Here is a 27914-nt window from a genome sequence, read left to right as displayed (position 1 = left end):
CGTCTATAGTTTAGCAACTTAGCAACAAAATTACCTTCAGTGAATGAAGATAGATGTTGAAAAACAACAGATTTAATAGTGAAACAACGCATTAGCCGGTGCTAGCCGTCATTAGCGAGTGTAGGCTAACTAGCGTAACATCAGCAGTGACAACATGACTCTGGTGAGCTTCACAGTTCTGTTTTCCTGTTTTAATCACACAACTACTTTAACTAACGTGTGTACTCTGTGTCGGGGTTTTAATTACACTGAAGTCACACTGATTAGCAGTTCATGCTAATAGCACGTGTGTGTGTGTGTGTGTGGCTTTGTGAGGACAAATTTGGAAACCCGTACTGAGGACATTTTGTCTGGTCCTCACTAGTATTTTATAGTATTATTTATATAACAATGTGCTAATAAGAACACACACTACACACAGTTGGCATACACAAATGAAAAGGGAATGCATTATCTCTATGAGGGTCTTCAAATGCTGTGCAAACGTATGTGTCCGTGTGTGTTCAGGCTTTGCTTCCCTGTGGATCATCCACACACGTCACCAGTGCCGTTCCTCCCTCGGCTCTTGTGTTTACGCTGAACGGCTGTGATACGACGCAGGTTCTTCCCTGGCCAGGAACCAGAAACCACAAGAAACGAAAACGAAAGAAAAAGAGGAACCCAAAAGGCTGTGAGTCCACACTCAGAATCCCACTGACATTCAGTGTGACGCCACCCAGCCTTGGATGTGAGCCGTCTATTAGAAAAAGAGGTAAATATGAAAATAATAATGTGTTTGTTCTGACTGCTGTAGAACATAGTAAGCACTAAGTAAATTCAAGGCCATGAAAACCAAACAAATGTTTATTTTACAGCAATAATAACCTCGTACAAACATACTTATGGGAAGTAGTAGAGCAGTAGAATACTTTTCGTGTCATACTCCAACCTGTTTCCAGCCGTTTCGCATTACTCCCACTATGTCCCTACGTCAGTATTGACATAAATGTACTCAACTCTTATTAATCAGGATTAATCCACATTGTGTGAACTCATGTTTTGACTGTAACAAACAAAAGTTACGCGCCACACTTTAACGTACATGTAAATCAGCCTTCGCTGCCGTCTCTTACAGTCGGGAATCTGAAGACCACCTCCGCCGCCTCTGTCCCGCTCCCCCCCCGCGACGACTCCGCCATTGTCATCAAATTTGCACAGAGCTGCAATAACTCAAAGACGCTCATCATATGCTTTTCGCTTTGCTTGTGTCGCCCGTTTCGCCCTGTGGCCAATCGTGTTGACCTTCCTGTCAGCTCCCCTGTGGAATTCTGGGTGGCGCACAATTCCCTGTCCTCCGCCCCTGCGCACTCACAAAAACGCATACAAATTAGCCTTTCCAAGATCAGATCAAGTTATGTAAAGAACAAAAGTAAGCAGACTTCAAAGGGGGGACGGACAGACAGGGGAGGGATGCTGCTCGCAGAAGCCTCCGCCAGCTCTCTCAACCGGCCCAGTCCTCAGACGCTGTGGTGGATTTGATTATTGTTTTTAACTCCTCCCCCTCTTTCTCCCCCTGGCTCTCCCAGACCCCCTGCACCACCAAAATGGGTCCAGGCTTTTGGAGCGAATCCCAATCCCAAACCTGGTCTTTGATTTCGGGGGACTTGGCACGGCTCCTTCTCCCACTGCTTTGTTCCTATTGATGGATCCAAGCGGGCCTGCGAACCGTGACCTCTGCCAGCCCACCCCGTCTGTGTGAGTGAGTTCACACACACACACACACACACACACTCACTGACACAATGCCAAGCCGCCACAGAACGCAACAGGAAAGGAGTGTAAAGTGAAGGGGGGAAGAAGTCGACAAATGTTGCTGAAAGCGCCTGTGAACCAAAGTCTCTTCCCTGACAGAGATTGCCGAGTGTCGTCGCCGCTTTCTTTGTGCCTGCTCTGATAACTTAGCCATGTGTGATGGAGGGCGAGGACCAGAGTCTGGACCGCCGCCTATTCAGCAGCTCTGAACCACCTGCCACCAGATGGACCCGAGTGTGAACTTGAACAAGAAAAAGGGGGGAGGGAAAAAAAAAAGAAGAAAAAACCCACTTGAATTCCCAGCCGTCCAAATGGTTGCCTCATGTTCTCTCTGACTATCTCATCAAACCCAACTTTAAATCTGCTTTGTCGGTCATTTGGGGCTGAGTTGGCGAACTTTACAGTTGCTCAGTGAAGACAATTTCACAGTGGGAACTTTTCAGTGTTCAGACAGCTGCTGAGCGAGAAACTGCTGAGATATCGGTTTAAGAATCAATCTCTGACGTCACAGTCAGGGGCCAGAAACTCGTAGTTATGATTACGAACCAAACTACAGATGAAAGGCTCCTTATGTTTCACGTATAGATGGACCTTTATAGACACAGGCTCTCCCGCCTCTTCCAGTGATGACACTTTATGACCGATCAGTCATCGGCAGTCTGTTGATGTCACATTTTAGTATCGGCTCACCTTGCAGGTACCAGGTACTATCGCTAATTTGTCCCACAGACTGCACTACATGGCGTAAATTGCTACGACAGCGTCTGCTAAAGTAAACGTCGCGTAAAAGTGACTTGGACTTGAACAGAGTGGACAAAAGACAAGTGATTTCAGGGACAGTAGATCCATCGTGTAGCTGTGATGACATGCTGTTATGAGGTCTGTAAAAACCCAATTAATAGGAAATCCATCCAGTGAGGCCAAGATGTGCTAAAGGCTTCCAGAGAGTACCGGAGACACTGTCCAGCCTAGAGGAAGGTAGGTGAACACCGCTGCTTCACTTCCTGCACTTTAATTAGAACCAAATGAATAGGCGATCCCCCCTCCCCCCCACCGCCCACCCCACCGCCCTCTTAATTGACTTAATGGTTGAATGGTGTCCCGCTCGGCTGGAGCTGCAGGGGAAGCCTCATTAGCACTCTGCTTTTCAGCGGGCCTACAAAACAAATCATCAATCGCCGAGCAGACAAATGCGCTTGTTAAAGACTTAAAAGGTTAATTATGGATCAGCCGACCACTTTCTAAAGTTCATTACCCACATTTTGACTCGAGTCGTGATCCGAACACTTCGTGCGACTGAGTCATCTTCAGACCGGAAGGGAAGGACTCTCTAGAACAGTGGTTCTCAACGCTTTTATACCAAGTAAAGTCATTATCGCCCACATTCAAACACAGGTGGGTAAATTGGCTGAGCATGGTCAGCCACAGACTTTTCACAGGAGGTAGAGTTATTCCATCCTCCTCTTCCTCACATATACTTCACACACTGGTATACTGTCATTAGATGAAGAATGTCTACACACTCCGATCACATACCCTGGTATATTCAGTAGAACAGTATTTGTACTGTTTTCCTCCAAGTGCCACCAGAGGAAGCTTGCCTACCACTGGTGGTACACGCACCACAGTTTTAGGTAATTTGGACAATATTAAATATGAAACTGGACGGTTTATTCGTGGAGGTTTTCAAGATCACAGCATGGATTTACTGTCGCCCCAGTGCATGCTGGGATAGTCTCCAGCCCCGAGTGAACTTTATGCTGCTGTCACATGTGGATCCTTTTACTCATTATTCCTCTCATTATTTCCTCACAGGTGACTCGGATCGAGCACTGGGGTTGAGTCTGGACTCATTTGTCCAGTTACGGTTCTCGGCGTCTCCGGTGTGTCTGATTGGTTTGGACAAGGCAGGCGTGTGTCACACTGAAAACTTCTCTTAATTCTGTTCTTTTTTTAAAAAAAAAAACCCCGTCACATCTGATTTCACTTACACAAAGGCGGAAAAGCAAGAAAGTCATTTTCATCCCCTGGTTAATGAGAAATATGCGAGAATTCCTTGTTTCCCCTCCCCCCTTGATAAATGCTGAAGATTTAGTCAGCACAAAATTCAAAAAAGCACCTCTCATCCCTCCTACCTAAAAATGTGATAGTTTAATTTATTAAAGAATGTAGTTGTGTGAGCAATCGACACATTAGCAAGGGACAGAAGCCAATTAGACAATTAACAAACTGATTCCTATGCCTTTTTTCAGACTGGAAAACTGCTCACTCCTTGCACCAAAGTCTTAGTTACTTGAGACGTCTGTGCTTGTAATCCTTCATTTGAATGTAACTAAGGGAGAAAAACTAAACAAAAGCTAAGAGCTACAAACAGTTGGACATAAGGCTTGGCATGAAGTCATATTTAAGATATAGAATTAGTTGCAGAATGTACGTTAGCATTTTGCTTGAGGCTAAAATCAGTCTTTTTTAGTATTTCTTAGACAGGCCCCAGCTTGTCAATGAGACCGTGTAGTTGTGGTACTACAGCACCATCTAGTGGTGCTTCTTAGTTAAGGTCAGCAGAGTCAGTAAACCAATGCTAATTTGTTTGAAAAACACATAATTCAGTATGTGTGCTTGACAAACATCTAGATTGCAAATGCATTTTACATCTTAAACACTTCCTTTTTTCAATGGCTGGGAAACAAGTCACACTGGCTAAACTGGTTTTATTAAGTAGCCTACACACCCAGACAGATTGCTCTAAACCTGGTAATCCATGCAACAGACCCATACACCACAATGTGTAAAATGTTGCGACTGTGCCTTTATTCTGAATCCAAGAATGACAAAGTTCTCTCGTTTCACGTCAGTCCAGTGATGAACTGATGTTCCTCAACATGCTCTGCAACTCATGCAACGGCAAACAGGGTTCGTATACACTCTAAAAATGATTCGGTTTGTCGCCATGACGACTCCTTCCACCACCACAGAGGAGAAGGCGATGGCAGTAACAGAAAGAAGCTAATGAACGAGCAAGAACTGAAAGAGCAAAACAAATGCCCAAACAAGAGCTTTATTAAAACACCACTTTGAACATGGGAATGCCACAAAAGTAAGGTTAGACACAAAAACTGCAGCACCAAGAAAAAACAAAAAAGCCAAACACACAAAAAATGAGCTTCTCTGAAGCCACTTTTAAAAAATACCCCAGGTGAGTAAATGCAAGCTCAACCATACAAACGACTCCTACAGGTGTTCTAATCTAAAGACAAATAACCAGTTGACGCAGACTTCGTCCTGAGATGGCACGACGTCCACAGCTCGGCACTTCAGGTTATACGGTCTTCTGCTGGCCCTTCTTTCCAATCAGAGACTTGTGGATGTGGGGGATCACACCTGGACACAGGTAAACACACGAGTCATTAACAGTAAGGCCAAGTCAGCAAGATATGGGACAAAGCAATTGCTCATGTACCGTTACAGCTTCTATTTCAACTTCATTTACTGTAGCCCATTCAGTATTTTGCCCGATTTCTTTACTTCTATGACAAACTAAGTGTAAATATTTTAGGACTGTCACTTTAAGATGTGGGAAACACAAGTGGATGCTTTTCATAAACCAAATTAATAATGTAGAAAGGTATTGTTAGATTTAAACAATACTGGAAATGCGTTTCAGCCCTTGTATTTATTTTATTTCCATTTTGATTTTTCCCTCCTTACCTACTGTTGGTAATGGATTTATTACATCTAAGCACTTTTCTATTTTAACACCAATGAGTCCTACACTTTTACATTTTTAAAAACTCCAGCTCATTCACTTCTTTCAGATCTATTTTGGCCTTAATATGTTATATTTTGAACTATAGATCATTTCACATACATTTAAACACCACAACATACAGTATATAAAACTTAAATATTATTGCTATTTAGCATTGTAGTTAAGTATAAGTTTTGTTGTCCAAAGCATTGTTACATGTTGTATGTTGAAGTGCTATGTAAATAACGCCTTCCCTGTATTCCCTATGCAGATACATTTCAATATTAGCAGTACAAATATTTAACTTCTCAAAGCACAAAGGTGTCTTTATTTACCTCCTCCAGCAATGGTTGCCTTGATGAGTGAATCCAGCTCTTCATCTCCTCTGATGGCCAACTGCAAGTGGCGTGGCGTTATACGCTTCACCTTCAGATCCTTAGATGCGTTTCCTGCCAACTCCAGAACCTGTAAGAGAGCCAGGATTTAGATATTCACTCGGCCCAAGATCAGCAGCTCCGTGGAGCCAGATTATTCTCGCTTTTACCATCTGAGAAACAATTGCGGTTCGGCGTTACCTCAGCTGTAAGGTATTCGAGGATGGCGGCGCTGTATACGGCTGCAGTGGCTCCCACTCTGCCGTGGCTGGTGGTTCTCGACTTGAGGTGTCTGTGGATACGACCTACCGGGAACTGTGGCGAGAGGAGAGAGGGTGAGAGCGGGGCTTCAGCGCGGGGAAACAAAGGGTTCAGTGGCCTGGCGGTGAGAGGCGGCCACTAGCAGGATAACCCCTGCTAACAAGCGCTAGTGCCGCTAACAGTCAATGAATGAACGTGGATTCACAAACCTGCAGTCCTGCTCTCTGGGAGCGCGAAATAGCCTTAGTCTTGGTCTTCCCCGAGTCTTTTCCTGCTTTACCGCCAGCCTGGAAAACACCGACACTGTCCATGAGCCAACAGTCGTCACAATTATATATCACTCACGAATAAACAGCGGACACATTTAACGCTCCGTTAGCATTTCTCTCGCTCCAGCCAGAAAGCTAAAGTTAGCAGCTAAGCTATAATCGCAGGTAATAATAGTACAACAACTAGCATTAACTGTTGGGCTAGTTAAACAGCTAACACTAGCGGCTAACAGCTAGCCAATGAATGAAACACGGCAGTTATTTTGCCAGTGACAAACAGAAAACCAATGCGTATATTTGTACTTAACGTATCGCGAAATACACACCATGTTTAATCTGCGTAATAAACTCCCACCGCTGCGGATCCGAGACGAAAAGATTTACAACCGAGGACCGACTGCTAGCTTGAACTACAACACCCGCCTACACTGTCCCTGTATATATAGCTAATCTTTATCTGGGGAAACTGAATGGCGAACACGAGCCAATCACCTTTCGGTGTGTGTTTCCTGCTGTGGCGTTCAGCCAATCAGCGACAAGAAATTTCGCAATGCGGGAAAAGTTCTACATTTCCGTTGAAAATGGTCATGGGTAATGTAGTCCTGACATTCAGACTATCGATTCCCATTGTCTCTTTCACACCATAACAAGAACATTTAATTTTTTTTATTGATTTATTTATTTTCGTCACGATTGTTTTTAATTAAATAAAAATGTCAAGAAGCTGCCACCTTAACAAAAAAAACTAAGTTTTTAACTATTCATTTTTAGTGACATTTTGTTTAACTAAATAAATGGCTGGCAGCGGTCACCTTTAAACTAAATAAATGACCTGAATTTGACACAATGATCCAGTTTGTTTTGTTGGTTTCCATTTCAAATTACGTGAATCATGTCAGGCTCAAATTGAACTGTGACAGTTTTATTTTATGCACTTAAATTATACATTTTCTTTGCTTACGTGATGAGAATAACACCATAACAAACAATATGTACAGACATATGTGCAGTTCATCCCGGACATATGAAAAATTTAACAAATAATAGGATAATATTACATTTTAAAACTCGATAATATACGAAGATACAAGATAAAGTGCAAGTTTAAGTATAAATTGTATCAAATATTGTTTATATATTACGTTTTATGAGTGGCATCTTTATTATTATAACTTTTTTAATAATTATTTTAACCAAGGCTTTGTGTTCATCTTCGTACTTAACTTATTAAAAATATTAATATGGATGTATTTTCCTAGACCACCGATAAGATACATCAAGTTGTAATTTTCACTTTGACCACACGAGGTCGGTGTCTACTCATAATTCTGCTGCAATCCTTGCGTGTGATAAGTACTCCACCTAATAAAATTAGATTCAATCAGATTAGATTAGACTTTATTGATCCCACTCTGGGGAAATTCTATTATAATAGCGGTAAAAGAGACAGAGTTAACAAGTGATATGGATTAGAATAAGTTATGGTATAGAAAGAATACAAACTCAAGATAGGAATAGAATTTGCAATAAAACAGGACACAAAACAACAACAATCATTACTAATAATTAAAACAAAGACTATTATTAAGATTTTTTTCCACGTGGTCATGCACCAAACAGTAGCTTAGTTTTGCCTAATATGTATTTTTTTTGTAAATCCCTCAGCAGCCTCATACAGATTAAGTATGAATTATTTTCTTATTTGAATTAAAATTACTACTTTTTCAGGATTAATATGTTTTTTTCCTGTCCTATTAATGAAGCTCTGTCTGTTTGGCCATCAGTCTGTGTAGCTGAAATGACAAATTCCAAATCCAGGTTTTTTTTCCCTCATTTTATGGAATATTTGATCAAATATGAAACAAAAAACAACAAATTTGTAGAAAATAATAACAAGAACATCACTTTCGAAGCTCAAAGCACATGCAGGAGCACAGAGGCAGAACTGTACGTCTTTAACAAGTCAAACAAATCAGAATACCTGTATATTCACAATTATTTAACCACTTTTTCTTTTATTTGCCATATTAAGTAAATGTATTATGGTTTATTTTGCAATAGGAGCCATTGTATGGTGCTTGTTATCTGTCTTAAATCTGGAAAGAGCACGTTTTGACAGACGGTCCTGGACTGCAGACGTTGTTTACATATAAATATACGCCTTTCATGTCAGAAATGTGACACCGAGTCAGCGAAGGCATGCATGCGTTTATGTAACGTGAAACTTTTTAAGCGGCCAACTTTGAAAACAGGATGAATCAGTGCATCTGTAATATATTCCTTTGATTTCACATATTTGAACGTGAACATGAAAAAAAAGTACCACCCAGTTTGCTCCTTTGAAGTATTTATTTTCTCCCACTAAAGCTGAGTTAAGCGACCACAGACCCTGTTAAGAGCAGGAATGTCTGCAGCAACTGCTTTTCATTTAAATTGTAATTTAAATTTATTTAATCTCACAGATTTATTGGTTGCACAAATCACTCTAATCTGCATTATATGATGTTTCTTGTGTGATTTATTAGCCTCAGCTGCTTCTGCAATGTAACATCACATACAAGGTGTTTTGGATAAAAATGAAGACATGAAACAACAATCTGTGCGACAAATAATGATGTAGAAATTATATGTTTTGCAATTCTTCTGCCGCCAATCAGCTAAAGCAACACGTGTGACTGTAAATACATGCAAATGTCATGTAAAATACAACCAAACCCAAACAGATCAAAGTCCCCACTATTTTTCTCTAACAGTACTATTACTACTGCTTCTGCTACTGCTACTACTACTAATAATGCTACTACTACTACTGCTTCTACTACTACTACTACTACTACTACTACTACTACTGCTGCTACTGCTATACTACTACTGCTACCATAGCTACTACACTGCCTAAGCTACTACTACTGCTACTACTGCTACCATAGCTACTACTACTACTACTACCACTAGTACTACTGCTACTGTTACTGCTAAGAATAATAAGAATGATAGTAATACATTTATACATATAGCACTCTCTTTTCAAAATAAGATACAAAGTACTCAACATAAACTTTATAAAAGATATATATATGATAAAATAGAAAGATTTAACATAAAAAAATAAAATAAATGTAAAATGCATGTTTTTCAGGGCAGTGGGTGAGATCTCAGACAACTGTCTCCTTTTCATTCTATTTTACCACAGTGTTAATGACTGACAGGCTCCAGTCCAGCATGTGTGTGTGTGTGTGTACCTGGTTTTCCTTATGTTGTGGGGACCTAAATTTGTTTACACAGTCACATTATGAGGATGTGTCTTCCTTATGGGGACAAAAAGCAACAAAAATCAACAACATGTTTAAGGTGAAGACGTGTTTTAAACTTAGGCTGAGGCTAGGGTAACCGTTATAAAGGTTAGGGTTAGGCATGTAGTTAATTTTGTAGTTTGTATTACGAGTGTCCTCACAAAGGGAGCAAGACCAATGTGTGTGTGTGTGTGTGTGTGTGAGACCCTACACACACGCACAGCTGGTGGGCTGGTCCCATATCTAAATCACATACCATTCATTCTCCACTCAAACTGCCCTTTCAGCAGTCGCTCACTCACTCTCTTACTCACTCTCTCCCTCCCCTGACCTCTACCTCACTTGTTCATGCTCCTCTCTCTCTCTTCTGAAGTCTCTTTTTCAACTGTGTGTTCTTCACCGTCTGTCCATCAGTGAGTGGAGTTTGTCTTACTTTGGACAAAACAGAACCAGGAACAAGGCAGGTTTCTAGGCCCCATAAAGTTCTCTGCTCATCGGCATAGTAGTTACATCATTTTCTCCTTAGTTGATTAAAATTAAAAGTAGCATAAGTAAGGCATATTTCCAGGAATGGAAATATATAATATATGATATGTGAGCACAAATATCGATATTTCAAACAAATGAAGGTGTTCTAATTTATACACTCCCAGTCACTGGTCGCCTGTACCTAAATGATGTCTCCTCATGTCTGCATGGGTGGAAGTTTCCTGGCTGAAGAAGAGAGAATTTACAGCAGAATAATAGTGGAGAGTAGCTACGTAAAGAGATGCTCCATCCACGTTCCATGACCTTTTCACGTAAACATTTCTTCAGTTATAGACAGATATTGCTACATGATTGTCTTGATTATCACAGAATCGTTGTATCGTGATATTATTGGCATCGGGGACCACGTATCGCATATCGTGAGGTACCCTGATACGAATATGTTGTGATATGAATCTGAATTCTTGCTGCGTCTTGTGCCGACACTGAGAAATGATGAGAAACTGTATGTGTGTAAGTGTCCCAGGGCACCGACAGTGTTTCCACAGGTCACACGGGTGAAAGGGGCAGGACAGAAGAGGAAGAGAGGGCGGACTCAGAGGAAGGAGGGATGGACAAAGAGCGTGAGAATCAATGATGTCACTCTGTCTGCTGAGGCTGAAGCTGAAACAATAAAGGTTCAGTGGGAAGAAGACTCTTCTTCAGTGTCATTAGAAAGTCTTCTTCTTTGGTTTCCATCACATTTTCTGGCAGTTTCATTATTTCCATCTTCTCTTTGCTTTTTGCCTCTTTTTTCTCCTCGTCCTTGTAGAATCACATGTCTATGATAGTTGACAATAGTCTTGTATAAAGAACCTTAAAGGTACAAAAACATCCTGGAAAAACTTAAATGTGCACATTTTCTTTGTGTCTGATCTGTATCTATCCTGTAGCATGGAACGTGATGAACTCTGACGTGACGCCACTCCCAGTTCTCAACATTATTCAATATTTACATATACACAAAACATATACACACATACAAATCAAAAGAAATAAAAGAAATAAAATGACATGAGTTTAGATTTTCTTTGTTGTTTAGTCCTCAAATTAAGTTGTGGTATCATAACTGACAATTTTTGGAGTAAAATGTTCAAAAAAAGGGTAATTTCTATGTGTGTAAAATGTCCTTAATAGGAGAATTAACTGAACAAACGACAAAACACAGTCTCTCTCTTTCCCAATTGCTTCAAAATAAACTGTCCCAGGTCTTGATCAGCTCCCCAAAAACATTTTAGTGTACATACAGTGACAAAACAAGTGACAAATACTCAAAATCAAATGTCATCTAAACTGTCTTTAATTTTTATTATTAAGACAAAATATGTCCCCAATAAGACACATTTTCCATCTATAATACAGCATTACTACCTCCGTCTTCCTCTCTCTTTCCTCTCCATCTCCCGGCTGTTTTACTTATTCATTCATTCTTCCGTTAACACGTGACACACAAAGCAAACGACTCTTATTTATTTCCCCTTTTATAATCACCCTCTGTAGACTGTGCATGTGTGTGTGTGTGTGTGTGAAGATTAATAACACGTAGACAAACAAAGGAAACCTGGAAAACTGCAGAAGAACAAGCGATAGAAACAGTGTCAGCATGTGTGTGTGTGTGGGGGGGGAAATCCTAATCTCATTATTATCATAATCTCACAGAAATACAGTCGAATACCCTGTTTATGAGCAAAGCACTGACTGCTAATGGATTTTAAAAGTGTATATATATATATATTTATATATACTCCCTATGGTCCCAGCTGCACCACTGGACTCTGACAGATGGTCCAATGGGACGCTGGAGAGGGAGGAAGGGAGGAGACAAGGGCTAAAGGGAAGGATGGATGGAAGGAGGGAGAGGAGGGGACAATGGTAATGGCTGCAGAAGGTGTGTGTGTATGTGTGTGTGTGTGTGTGTGTGTGTGCAGTTGTAGTCATCTGGTCGTGAAAGAATGGAGCTATAGGAATAAAGGTTGTAAACCACATGGTGCTGCTGCAACTGCTGACGCTGCATTTGCACATATGAATGTACACATATACACATGCACACACACACACACACACACACTGGTTTCCATGACTTCGGAGGACATATTCCCCGGAGACTTTGAACCCTTAAAATGTAGTAATTTATTTATTTAATTATGGGGACTTGATTTTTGTCCCCATAATACATGAGGTCCCCACGACATACGGAATACCAGGTACACACACACACACACACAGCTATTGTTCTGGGGACACTGTATCGCCAACTAAACAAAGCCTTATCCTTAACCTTAACTATAACCACGAGTCAAACCTTATAGTCCTTAACTTAACCAGTTCCTCAGAAATCAGGTTCTGCCTCACTAGGACCAGGTAATGACAAATACAAACACACACACACACACACACATTTGTAGACAGCAGACACACAATGGTGCTCTGCTCCCTCTGCTTTATTATGCTGAGGTTAATTTAATCTTGTCGTGTTTATGACTATAATGAAGAATAAGCATGATTAACTATTGGCTTTATTTGATAATGAGCTCTTTTTTTTATTCATTTCCTGTTGTGGTTTAATTTGAATTTAATTTTTACAACACAAATAAAACTTGATTATATATATATATATATATATATATTAATATAAAATACAGATAATTTAATCCTCATTAAACACACATTCTGATTATGTCATAAAATGACTCAGTATTTCCCTTATTTTAATCGGATTATTCTGTCATTAACGTGCATTTTTTGTTTCCCTTGAAATTCAAGGCACATTTATTATTAATATGCAAGCAAAGGCCCCGCCCCCTCTGTGTCAGTCAAAACACTCCCACTTTAGCCACGCCCATATACCCATTCCCAAACCATACACATAAAAGGCAGGTAAAAAGAAAGGTTACGCTCCCGTGCTTCCGGCTGTCACTACCAAAATAAAAATAGAATCGCACCACCCACAATGCTCAGCGTTTAAAATCATCTTAAAATCATCCACAAGCTTGTAAATACAACCATGAGTATATTTATTTATTATGGGTGTGATTTTCTGTTTAAATTAAGGCTCAAAGGCTCACATTTTAGTTCTCAGTGCAAAAGCAAAATGCTCTTATAGTTTGACTCAAGTTTAGTTTTGTAAGGCTGTGAAGAAGTGTTGTTCTCAATCAGATTACTTGATTTACCATGTGCAAATAATTGACCAATGTCCCACCTACAGTAACTTTACATAATCAATACAACTTTAACATATTATATATGTATATATGTATATATATATGTATATATATGTATACACATAAACTTGAACATGTGTTCAGATGAGCACCAAATGTTCTAGTTATTTAATAGTTTGCTGATTTTCTGGTTTTAATTTGAAAGAAAGACAGCCTTTTCCTGTAATACAGTTGCGAAAGGTTCGAGCTTGACGCAACTTCCTGTACGATTGACAGCTAGAAGCGCTCGCGTTCTCTGGTGGAAGCGACAGCTCCCGTTGTGTGGAGGAAGCAGTCACAACCCACGTTTCGACACGTTCACTGATTTATTTATTTTTCTCCTCGTCTTCCTGGGATTAAAGCGTGTACTTTTGCTGAAGTTTAGCGGCGCGGGGGCTCGCCGTCTGGAGTGTATGCAGATCTACGGGCAATGAACGCAGCGCGGACGCCTCAAACAAAGTAGTCGAAGAGGCAGACCTGTGCGTTTGATGGCTGCTGGGGATGGAGCCCAGCTGCCGGCCACTGTAGCGGCCAGCCGGAGCGTAGAGAAGGCGCTGGAGGAGGCTGCCGCCAGCGGGGCTCTCAACTTGTCCAACCGCAAACTCAAGGAGTTTCCCCGCAGCGCCAGGAACTACGACCTGTCCGACATTACACATGCAGGTCTGTCTCTCTTCTCCGCTGTTTTTTCTTTAAGTTACAGGCAGCGAGCTAGCTGCTGTTAGGGGCAACACCGCCTTTTGTTTTATCGCCACCTGCTTCTTCTTTCTTCATCTGCATCCTCCCTCAACCCCCCGACTCGTCTCACCAGAGTCCCTTTGAAAACCCTATACTTTCACGTTATCCGGGCGACTATTGTTCTCATGCAGCTTTTACACTATAAAATTAGGCGTTTGTAAATTCACCAGGACCTGTTTGTTAATTCGGCTCGTGTAGACTTCATCTAAACGCAGCTCCATCACTAATAAATCAGTTTTAATGTGCCATGTGAGCCAAGTGACGCCGTTATCACGCAGTTTGGGCCGAGTTAAAAAATGTTATATTTTTAAACGAAAGTCCCTGCTTGGTTAAAGTTGGTGTCAGAGTTGTGGTGCGTTTTACTTTTTCCATTGAAAACAAAACCACAAAAGTCCCAGCTTTTAAAGAAAGATAAAGGTAGTTAGTTGTCTTAAAGTCAACTTAAAAAAATTAAGAGGAAATACCCGTCAGAAACAGGCGAGTTCCACTTCCTTAAAATGTCTCATAAGCGAGTGCAGTGTTGGAGGACACCTGTCAGTACAACTTAAAATTAAATGTTCATCATAATATCTTTCTATACTACCTCACAGTGTTTTTTTGCTATGACGTCATAATGTACTGCATAATGTATTTGACTGCTATAGTCCTGTTACCACAAACTGGTTCAGTTACACAATTACTTCTGTTGTGAAAAGTAATGAGGGATACCAAAATATTAGCATTTTTACCAAGTGTTAGCAGTGAATTTTTGCTATCCATGGTACAGTTTGCGATGTAAAAGCTACCCGATCTGGCTAGCTTGTGAGCTAGCTAGCTGGCTGCTGTTAAATTCTAGAAAGAGGACTAAAAGCACACATTGTGGCCTGGATCATACTTTCGGCATGTTCACTCATGTCTGTGGTGGAGCTAGCTAACCCTTTGCAAACAAACACAAGCACCTTCATATTTTGTCGGCCGCACATGCTAACTGCACTTTCAGTCCAGTTGGTGGCGCACTCTTGTTTTGGTTAAAAGAGAAAAAGAAGAAGTTGGTAGCTATGAAAGTGTGCTTGAAGTTATGCGAGAAGGTCTCCAAATGTAGCTACGTGTACAACACATGGCTCAAAGAAGGACAGATCGAGAATACATGCGCAGAAATCTAAACATTGGACGCTTCATGGACACGTAACTCGGGAAGTATAACTCAGACCTAAACACTGCTGCTTTATGACACAAACAGTCTTGAAACCTCTCTTTCGTTGTGCGTATTATATTTCAAAATGGCGCATTTAGCATTTTTCTGATTACATTGCAGTTATTGCCTGGAAGTGCCATTAGTTGCTGGACCTTTGCGCTAGTCACCTCAGCAGAAGGGAGCGAAACGGCACTTTTCCATTGTACAGGTCTAGCACTACTCGGCTCCACTTGGCTTGACTCGACTCTATTCGCTTGGAACCTTGCCAGAGCAGGTACTAAAAAAAAGCACTAGGTACCAGGTACTATCACTAATGGAAAGTAGACCTGCTGGAGCTGAGCCGTGCTGGAACTGTATAGTGGTAAAGAGCCAAAAAATGGTGTAGTTTGCGCTTTTATGTCTCCTTCACAATATTTGACTATGAAAGTGCAAAAAACCTTTTTTGTTACAATTCTCTGTTATATGTAAATGTTTTATTCATGATAACATCAGATGATTAGTCTCCATATTGTAAATGTAGTCACCGACAAAGGCAGCAACAGAGAAATGTAAATAGACAAGTCAGTGTGGGTGACGGTGTGGATTTAAAGGGAACTTCCTTGGCGTGGCCGTGCTGACAGAGGATTACTCCATCCAGGTTTGCTGAAATCACTCTGGCTACGCAGCAGTTAAAGCTAACTCCCTCATCTGCTGCTGCCGCTGCCTGTTTCCCATGTTTTGATAACTATGACCATCTGCTCATAACAAGCCAGGTCTAGACCCATGTGGGACGAGGAGGCCTTGAGCACACGTAAACACACACCCTGACACCTGCCACTAGAGCAACCCAACCCTAATGACTGTCGAGGTGATGACTGTGTCCAGTACCCATGGTAATACCACTTGGATAAACGCATAATCCAGCCGGGCAAGTCGGGAATACGTACAGCTGTGCAGGTCGGAGTCAGGTTTAAAGGGGCTTAGCAGTGTGTGGCTCGTACAGTATATCATAATGAGGAGTGTCACTGAGTCAGCATGTGGGTTGTCTTCTGTGGTTCTGGAGGAGATTTGTCAAAGTCTGACACAACAACCTCAGATGGTGTCACAGTGATGTCAGCAGAATCCTCAGCCTGCTCGAGGCCCGGATACTAATCAATCAACGTCATAGACTGTTCATGATAGAGACCCCTTTGTAAAAACATTGTCTTGTAATAACTTGGATATTCCTTTCAAGCTTTCAGCTATACCATTTGGTTTTTGTCAGAGCAGAGCAGAGCATGCAGCTGTGGAGTGTTTGTCTTTGTCATCATGTGACTATGAAGACCAACAGAAACTCACATTTTTGGACTTTGAACCATTGAATTTCTGTACAGCTCTTTAGCTTTAGTACTCTTCTGAAGAAGAGAGCAATCACCACCAGCCAGTTATAATGTGTATTTTATTATTAGTTGATGAATCAAGTTTGATTTTATGGCTGTAGAAATGTCAAAAAATGTTCACTGAATGAGTGCTTCTCGTACAATTTTTGAATTTTCCCTAACGGTCTAGGGGTTATGGTACTGAGAAGTATGCATGCCAAATCCTTTCGGCAACTACAGGATGGTAACAGAAGGGTTTAAATCCTGATGACTCGCTTGATAAATCTGCCCAAAGTGGGGCCCGTGGGCCAATATTGGCTCGCCAAAAGGTTTCATTTGGCCTGTCACATAAATCACTGTTTAGAATAATTATTAAAAATAAATACATTGGTATAATGCCAGAGCAACTCAGCGAAATAAGTCAACTCCATGTACCACACTTGTTGTTACTGATATTCCTGTTTTTTGTGTAGTGGAAAGTAGTAAATAAACAGTGAATTCTCATGTGCGCTTCAGTTTCAGGTTGTCTTGCTAAAAGAATAGTTAATTAAGGAACCTGAGATCCCAGTACTTGGGCACATCTAAATATAATCCAAAACATGACAATGGGTGTTTACTTTTGGCCAAGATCTCGCGATCAAGTTTCAATTTTGGTCCTGAAACATTATCAGGGTAACTATCAAACAGAACTGCCTGAGTGAGTAAGTAAGTAAGTCGAATGTGTCTTTAAAAGTTGGCATTTGAGCCTTAAAACATCAGTTATGTCGTTATCTGATCACATAATTTCTTAAAAGCTGCCACATTCGTGCTATATTTTATTTAGAGTAAGTTTGTCTTTGGCTGCTTGTGTAGAAATGTGATATTTATTGTTTGGTTGAATGGAAAAAGTGAGATGCAGCATCAGAGTAGACGGAGTAGCATGCGCAGAACTTTCCCGATGTGACTGATTGAAACAAGGATGTAGAATTTAGACAAATTTGCAAAGGTGTATGAAGCAAGCTCAGCCTTCACTCTGCTGCAGCCATCTCTCTCGTCTTCACTGTCTCACGGTGACTCACTTGTTGTTCATTCAGCTCTAATTCCTGGGTTGTGCTCGTCTACAGGTCCCCTGTTGTAGACGTTTCGTCTTTATTACATGTTTTCACAGCACTGGGACTATGTGTATGGTGAATGTGTAGTGTCTGAGTAATGTGCAGCTTTCAGATTCACAGAGAAACCTGGTAGTTAGGCTGACTGCTGTCAAACACTGACTCAGCTCTGTGTGTTTGTGAGATGGAGACAGTTGTGGTTGATTCACTGACCCGTCATGATGGTTTTCAGGTACAGTCTTGTCAGGAGTAGAGTAGAAGTGAACTTCAAAGAGGTTGAAAACTCAGTGAGGACCTGATGTATCACTGTATCTAGAGATACATCAACATTCACTTACATCTACACCTCTTCTATATTCATGTCCACAGTTGTGTCTACATCAGTTTGGATATCTATGTTTGCCTACATGTTTATCTGGATCTGTGTCAGTTCTGATCACAATATCACGATCTACATCCATGTCTGTGTCGTCATCTCATCAATATCTACAACTGAGTATGTTTAGCAATAATATTTACATTTGCAATTCCCTCTGTTTGTCTTGACTTTCTCCCTATGTGCAGCGCGCAATGCTCTAAACGCGACTATCAACATTGTGTGATCTCATTTGAATGTTACAGAGATTCCTTTATATTTAAAAGTTTAAAGAACGTTTCATATGTGCTTATCGATAAATGTTAGTGGTTCGATGTGAAGCAGTCCACTGTGTTTGTGGTTCTTCTGCAGCTCATCGTCCTGTTCATCAGGGCTGATTATATGAGAGCAGTTCCTTTTAGTAAAGACGTTTGACAGCAGGCAGGATATTACTGAATCTGTGCTGCAATCAATTAGATGCTTTTCTGTGGCTGTGGCTCTGTGTGTGTGTCTGTGTCGTTTCCAATAAGTCCTCCAACTCGTACGACCACATTACATGTTGGTTTTTGGCCTTTCCCAGTAAAGACCACAATTTATTAATCTGTTAATTTGTTGTTTGGCCCATAAAATATCAGAAAATGTTGATCGGTGATTCCCAAACCATTTGTCCACAAAGAATAATTTTACAGTTTTCATGATTTATTTTTGTTACATATTGTTGTATATAGAGCAAAGAAACCATAAAATATTCACATTTAAGAAACTGTAATCAAAATAGTTGACAGCTAATGACAGGGACAATGTTTTTTTTAACATTATGTGAATTTGGGGTAAGGGGTAAACTTGTCATTAAATTTATACTAATATGGGTAGCTTAATGTTATGGTAGGAAATGTACAGTTAAAGTGGGAAACATAGATTTTAAGATGAGGAAAACTGCGGATTTCACTGACATCAGATCTTTTTATGTTATTTTATAAGTGTGAAAATGTTTTTTGGACAAGTGAAATTATGCCTGACCCTATAAAATCCACTTATTTTATGGAAAATATAAATATGGTAGTTAAAAAAGGGGCGGTAAGAAGCTCAGTACGATTAAATCAGCTTCCCCTTTTCTTCCCACTGGAACTGCTTCCCTCAGGAAGGTCAAAGGTTCACTCCACGAGGAAGCCTTGGCTCACATCTTGCGGCATGTTTCCCAGAAACTTGGTCACAATTGAAGGGAAACGAAGCTTGGCCATGTTGTTTGCACCATTTTTCCCTCTGACAATTTTGTTGTATAGACTGTATTTTGTGCCTTGTGTCTTTGTTCCTGGATTAAAAGCTCACGGTCATTTCAGATTAGAAGGGTCTGAAAGTTCATTTTTCATCCTGTATTCATTATTTCTAATTCATTCTAGGGCTGCTGTCAGAAAATGGAAATGATGAGGTTCTTGAATGTCTTGTTTTGTCCACAAACCAAAAGGATTCAGTTTTAAAGCTTATTGTTTGTTATATGGAGCAAAGAAACCTGAAAACATTCACAATAAGGAAGCTGAAAAATCAGGAAAAAACCCCACTCAATCCCATTTATTGATTCTCAAAATAGTTGACGATGAATTTAGCCCTGCCCCCAAGACGCAGGGAGTTGTTGGTAGTGGAACTGTGAATTTTGGCTGCAGTTTCTGGCTTTCGTCTCCACTTCTCTGACTTTTTACGAAATCCCCAGTCACATGATTAAGACAACTTTATTTATTTTTGGCTATCGGAGCATGTTGAGAATTTCAACAAATATGATATGTGTTTCAAAACCAACTTACCTATCCTAGCTTTAATGCCCTGCTAAGGTAACTTGTTGCCAGACTGTTATGTGATCCTGTAACTCTCTATTGAAACGCTGATACCACAGAGCATTTGAATGAGTCAGGTGAACACTACTGAAATTAAAGAAACCAGTAGGATGACATCAGTATTTTTGAAATCTCAACAACACATTGTTACGTGCACCACACCCACTTTATCCTTTTATTTGGTGCCAGATTAAATGTTCTGTAGAATTTTCCCACTGCACTCCCCATGATAAATGACTGTGCTACCCTCAGTGTTGGCGCACACTGCAGAAAAAGTAAATTAAAACATCAGGTCCTCAATATTAAAGGAGTCTGATAAGGCTGGGGAAGTCTTTTCCAGTAAGTTCTCAGATATTGAGTTCTTCTTTTGTACAATAACAAAGGCTGCTGTGCTGTGTGTGTGTGTGTGTGTGCGCGCATGTGTGCGCATGTGTTCAGTGGCAGGAGTCATGGAAATGTTGTTGCATGGGCACCGAGTTAATAAAGTGACCTCCAGTCTCGTATGACCCCTGTGGATGTGAGAGACAAGACGCTTTTGTTCGGAGCTGGAGGGGATCACGCACACACACACACACATGCACACTTCATATACCCACAACTGAGAAGGCCAGCAGCTGACTTGGAGGAATAATGAATGAAGGGAGGGAGTGTGTGCGAGAGGGGGAGTGATATTCCATGCCATGTTCCTGTAAAGTGGTTTAGAATCAGGCCTGTTTCTGGCCTTTGATCAAACATCCAGACCTTTATCTGGTTTCGCTTTGTGCACCGTCATGGATTTTATTAAATCACATTTCATAATAATTTATCATTAACGCAAACTTTCATTTACACACCTCTTTGCCCTTTTTGAACATAAATTTGTCAGTTTGCCGTGTGATTTAATGTTGAGTTTAAAAGAGTGTACCCTCTGCCAGGGGGCAGGCGAGAGGAAAGAAAATTTGCATACAAAAGTCCATAGAGAAAATCAATGTTTTTAGCTCATGGGGAAACAGGAGTTGCTGGGCTTCTGCTGCCTTGTTTTGTGAGTCTGTGTCACTTGTGTGAATTCCAATATATTTAAAATTCTAATTTCTGAGCACAGAATTCACAAATATCACATTTTAAAGCGACTAATGGAGGCAGCAGAGGATTAGCATCTCCTATATATGCTTTGGTGTAAAATCTGTGATTTTCTCTATGGGGTTTGGTGTGGGGGTGTTTTGAGAGTTGCACAAATTTCAGTTTCCTGTTGGAAAAGGCTGTCTAACAGCAAAATAAAGTGTCTTCTATATTCTTAAGATGGTGTGCATGTAAGCTTGTGTAGATAGGATTGTGTTAAGTGGCTAAAATCTCTTTTTAAATCTTTTCAATCAGTTTTTAAAGCGTTTCTGTCCAATGTGAGGCAGCGCTGACTACGTTTTTGTCAGCGTCTTATTAAACTACACTTCAAAAAACCTGAACTATCACTTTGCGGCAATGATTGTGACCTCCTGTTACTGTCAAAACACGGAAACGCATTGTCTGCAGTCAGTCGTAATCCCTGCGTGTTTCTCCTACAACTCTTTAGGAAATGTCACGCTGTTGCTTCAGTGGAGCCTGTGCGTGGACTTGATAGGTGGCTCTGAAATTCTCTGTTGTCAAGGCCGACAGCTGTGGTTAACTTGGATTCACTGGATTTTAAATTATGGGCCAGTCCCAAAAAAGAAAAAAAAAGAAACATCCTGGCCCCAGTTTTGTCCGTTACGGCTAAGGCTTTGAGTTTATTTTGGGGCAAAGAAAGTAAAAACGTGGTGGAGAACACAGCTGTGAGGGGTTTGACAACTCCGAGAATACTTTCATACCAGCGTGGGAAAGACCTGAACATCACTTTAAGTGAATCAGCTGTTGGCAGTGGATTATAGGATCTCTGTGACTTAATATTCTTAAAGTATGCGATAGTGGTTCCCTAATACTCGACAGTAACATCGTAATTGTTGCTTCTGGTCGCGTAGTTGTGTTAATTTTGGCCACAGCAGACACTCGAGGTCGGCCGCTCCGTCCACCGCTGAAAATATGTGGCTAAATATTGAGCAGTGATAAACACATTTATGGTCCTTTAGAGGTTGAAACCTAATGGAGCCGATTATCCTTGACTTTTCATTCCACTGCCGTAACATGTTTGGGAATTAGAGTGAAGACTGATATCTCAACAACAGTTGTGAACAGACGCACACGTTTCACAACGGATGAACTCGAATAACGTGATAATAGCGATGCACTGATTGGTTGGTTTTCACATTATTGACTGTAAGCTGTGATTAAACTGACTTTAGATGATACAGACACACTGAGTCATCTGTCTGTGTACTGAAAGATGTCTTCTAATTAAACCTGTAGTTGAATAAGAGGCTAAAAAGACTCTGAAGCTGTTATTTTTAGTGATTGAATGTCACAGTAAACCTTATTTTCATATAATTTAAATTGATTAATAAGATAATGTATGGGACTTAAATAGTTAAGCACTTTTATTTCCATTTTTGCCCCCAAAAAACAAAAAAAACAACAAAAAAAACAAAAGTAAAAAAAGTACGAAAGGAAAAATAGGCAGATTCAACACAATGCATGACTGTAGCAGTGAAATGGCATTAATATCAGATAAAATCTGATAAGAAAAAAGCTTGTTATGGGTTTAAAAATTATAATCTAACACTTGATATAGAAACATTAAAAGCGAGTTTGTGAATGTATTCAGGCGCTAGTCCATGCTAGTCCCATTTTAAAAACTGGTACTGGTTTAGGGTACTTAATTTTATAATAATGTAATTTGTCTATTAACTGATATAATTCTTGTAAGATAGAAAAACACTGATTTTTATTGTATCATACGTTTGCGATAAATCATTCTTTCGTGGTGTTTTCACGTTTCTCCACATGGCACAGGCGTAAACAGGAAACGATAAACAAACATGACAATCTGGTACCATGATGTTGGAAATAAATTCATCATTGCAAGTGAGACGGTCTGGAGGATGTTTGTTTTGTTGTCTAGGATCCAAGCGTCTTCTTCTGATACACCTGTCTCATCAAAAAGTATTTTTCGGTCCAGAAGAATCTGAATTTTGTCCTCCAAAACACCAAAATTCTCTTAATCATCAAAAAAAACAGGCAAATGTTTAAGCTTTGAGATGATTTCTTTTTAAGTTTCTCTGCTTCAGTGGCTGAAGAATAAAGGACGGCTTTAGAAAACCCTCGGATTTTATGAAGTTGTTTTCAAACAAGGCTTGAGGTTTTGAGGAGAGTCTTTTTTTAGAGGGCGCCTCAGGTCTTAATGGGTCAAAACCATGCAGTATAATGGCATATGGTTATGAAGAGTGATAGTAAGTGTCCCGCCCCCTTTTTTTTGAAAGTTGCCTAAATTTGAAGTCTGAGACTGAGGAGATGAAAGTGCAAAACTGTACATAGGCTGTGTGCAGTCTGAGCTCAACATATGGATTTAACCCACTGTGTCAGTTGTTTACATCTGTTCTGTGTCATTAAGTAAGTCAGTGTGTGTGTGTGTGCCGGTCGCTGCAGTGCATGTGTGTGTTTAAGTGTGTGTGTGTGTGTCCCCACCCCCCACGCTGTTTCCCGTGTTGAGCGGATGTGGTGTGCCTGTTCACGCAACCCTCACTTCTTCTTTTTCTTCTTCTTTTCTTCTTTTCACCTCACACTCTTCACTTTCCAGCCGACCTTCTGTCCACGCCGGCCTTTATTACTGAGGGACATGGAAGGACGGTCAACATAGTAGCCTCCTTTGTTGTAAATGTCAGAGAAAATGATAGTAATGATAAAAAAAGCCAGATGGGGTCTTCTTCTTTTTTCCATTAGCTGGAACTGAACTAGTCAGCATTCAGGAAGAAAAAAAATGAAAGAAATGTCCATGGTGAAAGTGAAAGGAATCTTTCATGAACTGAACTGATGAACTGGACATTGTTGTTAATGTCAGCTCATGAAAGACGGCGTTCTCTTGTAGCACAGGCGACATCTCAATGCATTGTTACATTAACAGAGACCAGACCTTGCTCATTAAGTCCAGCCGGGTGTAAACGAAGCAGCAGTATATACACGGGGAGTGTTTTGTCACATTTTTATTGACTGGGTGTTTAGATTTAATGTCTGTGTGCGTGTGTGTGTGTGTGTGTCGCCGACTGAAAACCTGCGAGTGTGTTTTTCATCTCCGAGCACAGCAGCTGGTGGGGAGGGGGAATCCCTCCTCGGCCCCAAGGGAGGTAACCAGAGAGAACGGCAGAGACACGGAGGCTGTGGGGCAACACTACCAGTCTGCCAACACACACACACACAAACACACATTGTACCACACATGGCCTGCGAGTGTGTGTGTGCGTGTGTGTTAATACCTCATGTTCGTCGCCACAGTCATTGTTCCTCGGATACTGACTCTAGTGCTGGATAGCATGTTGTTTGCCACTGGCAACCCGCTGTTACGATACTCATTGTTGGTGAACTCCTGTTTTTGAGCACCAAGTTTACTATTTCGGCCCAGGGCTGCCATCACTTTTTATCCGAAATTCGGGTATGTCTTCAGACTTGTGGGCGGGGTTCAAAACTCAAACCTGGAAAAAACCCATTTGAGGTCAGAATAAACAGCCTAGAAGCGAATCACACCATCTGACGCAGGAGTTGCAATTGCCATATGATTCACGATGTCCCAGGGAATGGTTATTTTTACATCATTATTCATTATCATTATTGACATCGTTCTCTTTAGTCTGTAGACTAAGATGTGTATATATCAAGACAGTAATGAATCTAAAATGATATTTTGACACATTTTGGCCTCTTGCGATTTGAAAATTGCAGTAGTCTGTGTTGCGATTTTGATAAAATTCCGATTAATTTTTCAGCCCTAATCGCTATTTTCAATTGCTGTGAAAATGGTGGACATTAGAGAGCTAAACTGTCCTTCTGAGCGAATATCCGAGTATCTTGAAACAATAGTTTGTCAAAAAACTATTTAACAAACTTGATTTTGACCAGTACCATCTTAAAGAAAACAAAAAAAGAAGTAAACAAAGTTCCCCATTAGCCAGCAATCCCACGGCATCCACACCTCATTGTCTGCCCGACTTTATGGTCTGTTTGACAATGAATTGGTCCATAATTTACAAAATGGGCGACATACTGCCTTGAAGAAGACCTGAGACTATTAATTGAGACCATCAAGTCCCCCAGACATATGTTCTGACACTATAAATCAAGTGAGAAGTGGCCTCATTATTTTGTAGACTTGCATACAAGCCTTTCACTAGAGTACAGCTTTTAAGCACTTATGTGTTGGCTTATTTTACCAAACTTACGACATTTGTATGTCCAGTCTATGGTCTTTCTAGGCAACGGGATGGTCCGCAGCTAGTTATAAGGATGGACGTTGTTGTATTTGTGACAGCTGAAGCTGTATTTTCTTAAAATGTGAATAAAAATGCACGTTTATCATGCAAAAGTGACATTGCACGTGCAGGCCAACCTTTAAATGGGTGAAAATCTGCCCTGTTGATTGTTTGGCCTTTTTTTTTTGTCTTTCTAATCTAGCATTAGGAGACCAGCTGGTCTGGCCTTGGGGTCCACATTCTCTGTAATCATGAGGTCATGGACCACCATCGAATTTTATTTAGTTCCGCTCTCTCTCCAACTGCTTATCCACATCAGTGTTGTGGAGAGCGGGACTCTGTCCTAGGCTGCCACTTATTCCAAAAATAAAGTACAAATGAGCTTGAAATGGGCACTTGGTGCATTTTATAATGCTGGAACAATTTTTCATAATGAAAGTAAAAGTGTTCTTGAAGCCTTGATGGATTTTTTAAAATGTTCCCATTATCCACATGTCCTAAGTCCCTCCCACTTGAACAACACAGACATATTGACCGCCCATATTGACATGAGTTTTATTGCGTCTTTCTTCTTGACTCTTTCACCTATTGAAGTTGTTACCAACGCTGGAAACATGACTTTTCCACTGAATGGACATACAGCTGCTTAGCAGAACAGCCAACAGGAGGCGCAATTGTAATTGGTCAAACTCTCCCATCATTGTCCAGATCTTCCCAAGGCAAAAAGGAGGTGCAGAAATCTAGATCTCTCCCGGATTACCTGATTCACTATAATTACTGATTATTTACTAACGTCAAAAATATGTCGCCTACCCGATCTTTAATCTCAAATTTTTTCCCTGTATTTGATTTTGACTCAATTTCTACTAAGTTTGCTGGCACCCTTTCACCAATAACATCAGAATAAGCTGCACAAACTTGCTTTGGAACTTTCCGGCAGTTCATAATCTGGACCGACAAGACGGATGCGAGTGTGTTCACTTCACTCACATTCTTTATTTGTCGTGGTGGAGCTGCTGTCTCCTTCAGGCTCAGCAGCCATTAGTTAATGGGCCTCAGTACGGTTTTGTCCTGCCTCTATGTTTGTGCCCGCAACACAGTGTAACACTATAACAGTGTGTGCAAATAACCTAATGGCGTGGAGTGGACTGCCTGGTGAATAATGAAAGCAGGGGCCGTGCCTTATGTAACCCGGCAGAGACATTAACTTCCACAGTGTTTGGTGTCCAGATGGCTGATTGGCTGAGGAAGTAGGTGCAGGATAGAGAAGCCATGGGGCCTTGAAGGGGTGGAAGTAGGTCTGGGTATGGATGTAATCAGTTCCTACTGAGGTATTAGATGGTGAATTCAATGTCTTTTTTTTTTATGAAGAAGATGATTGAAGGGTGAAAGTTTAAGAATGCAATATACAGGATATTTACCGCAAACTGAAAAACTATCAGAGACGATGAAGATGGCGCAATACCACTTTCTATGTCCTATACTGATATCACAACCCTGAATATCTACTCCAATGTAGCAATGTCAGTCCAATGGTCATTTAATAGCCTTTAAACTTCTTTAAACTTTTACCAAAACATGAATGTGCTTGCCATTTGGAAAACCTAGTATTCTGACTGTGTAACAGACATTCTGCTCTGACACATGACTCTTTATTTCTTACAATTTGACTGTTTTCTCCTAGCATGTTTACTCAACGTAACAAATAAAAAGTTAAATCTGAATAATTTTGGTTTGAGAAATGCTGATCAACATTTTCCACTGACTAATCTCAACAATCAGCAGATCAATCAGTAATGAAGATAATTGCTAGTTACAACCCTAATCCATGTCAATATTGTATTGCTTAATCCCTAAAACATTTGGTAAACAAATTCATGCCCCCCCCCCATGTAGTAGATTGTATTAACTTTTTATTGAACGTATTCATGGTCATGGAGTCAATGTGCGTTTATCTCGTGATGTCACACATGTGGTTTTTAATTTGAACAGTCTAACCCACCCCTATAACCTACCCTTGGTTTAATCAAACTCTTAATAGCTGCAGGATGTGTGTGTGTGTGTGTGTGCTGACATTTCTATTTCTCCAGAGCGACATCTTGATGACTAATTGATTCCAGAAGCATCATCATATGGATCCCAGTGTTGTTTACAGACTCTTAGGTGAAAACGTTTAATAGAATACATCCGTGTGTGACTCAACTGATCTGTTTCTTTATCACTGCAGTAATGACAGTATGCCTATGTCTGTTTGGTTGACAGTTGACAGCTTCCTGTCCTGGAAACCATTAGTCAGCTGACTGAGTTACTGTGGAGAGGGTTCTTTCTCTTGCGTTATTATTGTTGCTCACTTCACATTCTTACTAAAGATGTCAGATGTCATTTTTATTTGTGAATTAATTTCCTCCGTGAGTGCTGGACATCCAAAGCAAGCTGGTGTTTCGCTTCTTCATTTGTAGAAGAAGGACTATAGCTGCATTAAAACATCTCTATGCGACTGTTCTACTTTAAAACAGCTGTAGAATCATGTTGATGGACTTGTAACGGGAACTTCTCTGGACATGAACCTCTGTCCTTGCTCTTTTTA

At 40.5% G+C, this 27914-nt stretch overlaps 2 protein-coding genes and 1 long non-coding RNA gene across 4 annotated transcripts in view; 2 read left to right on the top strand and 1 right to left on the bottom strand.

Moving 5' to 3' along the window:
• The first annotated feature begins 426 nt into the window (after positions 1 to 426).
• Positions 427 to 4561, top strand: LOC122767255. Its single transcript, XR_006360192.1, has 3 exons — positions 427 to 751; positions 1566 to 2769; positions 3607 to 4561. It is a non-coding gene; the product is annotated as an uncharacterized LOC122767255 (long non-coding RNA).
• A 255-nt stretch (positions 4562 to 4816) lies between these two features.
• LOC122767254 (histone H2A.Z) lies at positions 4817 to 6898 on the bottom strand. Its single transcript, XM_044022670.1, has 5 exons — positions 6770 to 6898; positions 6384 to 6461; positions 6115 to 6228; positions 5875 to 6004; positions 4817 to 5172 (listed from the first exon to the last, which is right to left on the bottom strand). The coding sequence occupies exons 1-5, from the start codon at positions 6770 to 6772 to the stop codon at positions 5111 to 5113; spliced, it is 387 nt and encodes a 128-aa protein (XP_043878605.1). The 5' UTR covers positions 6773 to 6898; the 3' UTR covers positions 4817 to 5110.
• Positions 6899 to 13699: 6801 nt separating this feature from the next.
• The window catches only part of lrch4 (leucine-rich repeats and calponin homology (CH) domain containing 4), a 49366-nt gene continuing 35151 nt past the window's right edge, over positions 13700 to 27914 (top strand). For both annotated transcript variants that reach the window (XM_044021483.1, XM_044021482.1), the window contains exon 1: positions 13700 to 14124. In XM_044021483.1, coding sequence (XP_043877418.1) covers positions 13953 to 14124 — 172 coding nt within the window. In that variant the 5' untranslated portion in view covers positions 13700 to 13952. The remainder of the gene's footprint in view (positions 14125 to 27914) is intronic.

This window comes from Solea senegalensis, linkage group LG3, assembly GCF_019176455.1.
Source record: "Solea senegalensis isolate Sse05_10M linkage group LG3, IFAPA_SoseM_1, whole genome shotgun sequence".
Taxonomy (NCBI): Eukaryota; Metazoa; Chordata; class Actinopteri; order Pleuronectiformes; family Soleidae; genus Solea; species Solea senegalensis.
Note: the sequence above shows the minus strand (reverse complement) of the source record. Positions and strands in the feature narration are given on the sequence as shown.

What these genes read in the sequence shown, in the direction of transcription:
- LOC122767254 (XM_044022670.1), bottom strand. An exon ending in CCCAGAGAGCAGGACTGCAG is followed by an intron (nt 6,229 to 6,383) that starts GTTTGTGAATCC and finishes CTCTCGCCACAG; the next exon opens with TTCCCGGTAGGTCGTATCCA. An exon ending in GGCAACCATTGCTGGAGGAG is followed by an intron (nt 5,173 to 5,874) that starts GTAAATAAAGAC and finishes ACCTGTGTCCAG; the next exon opens with GTGTGATCCCCCACATCCAC.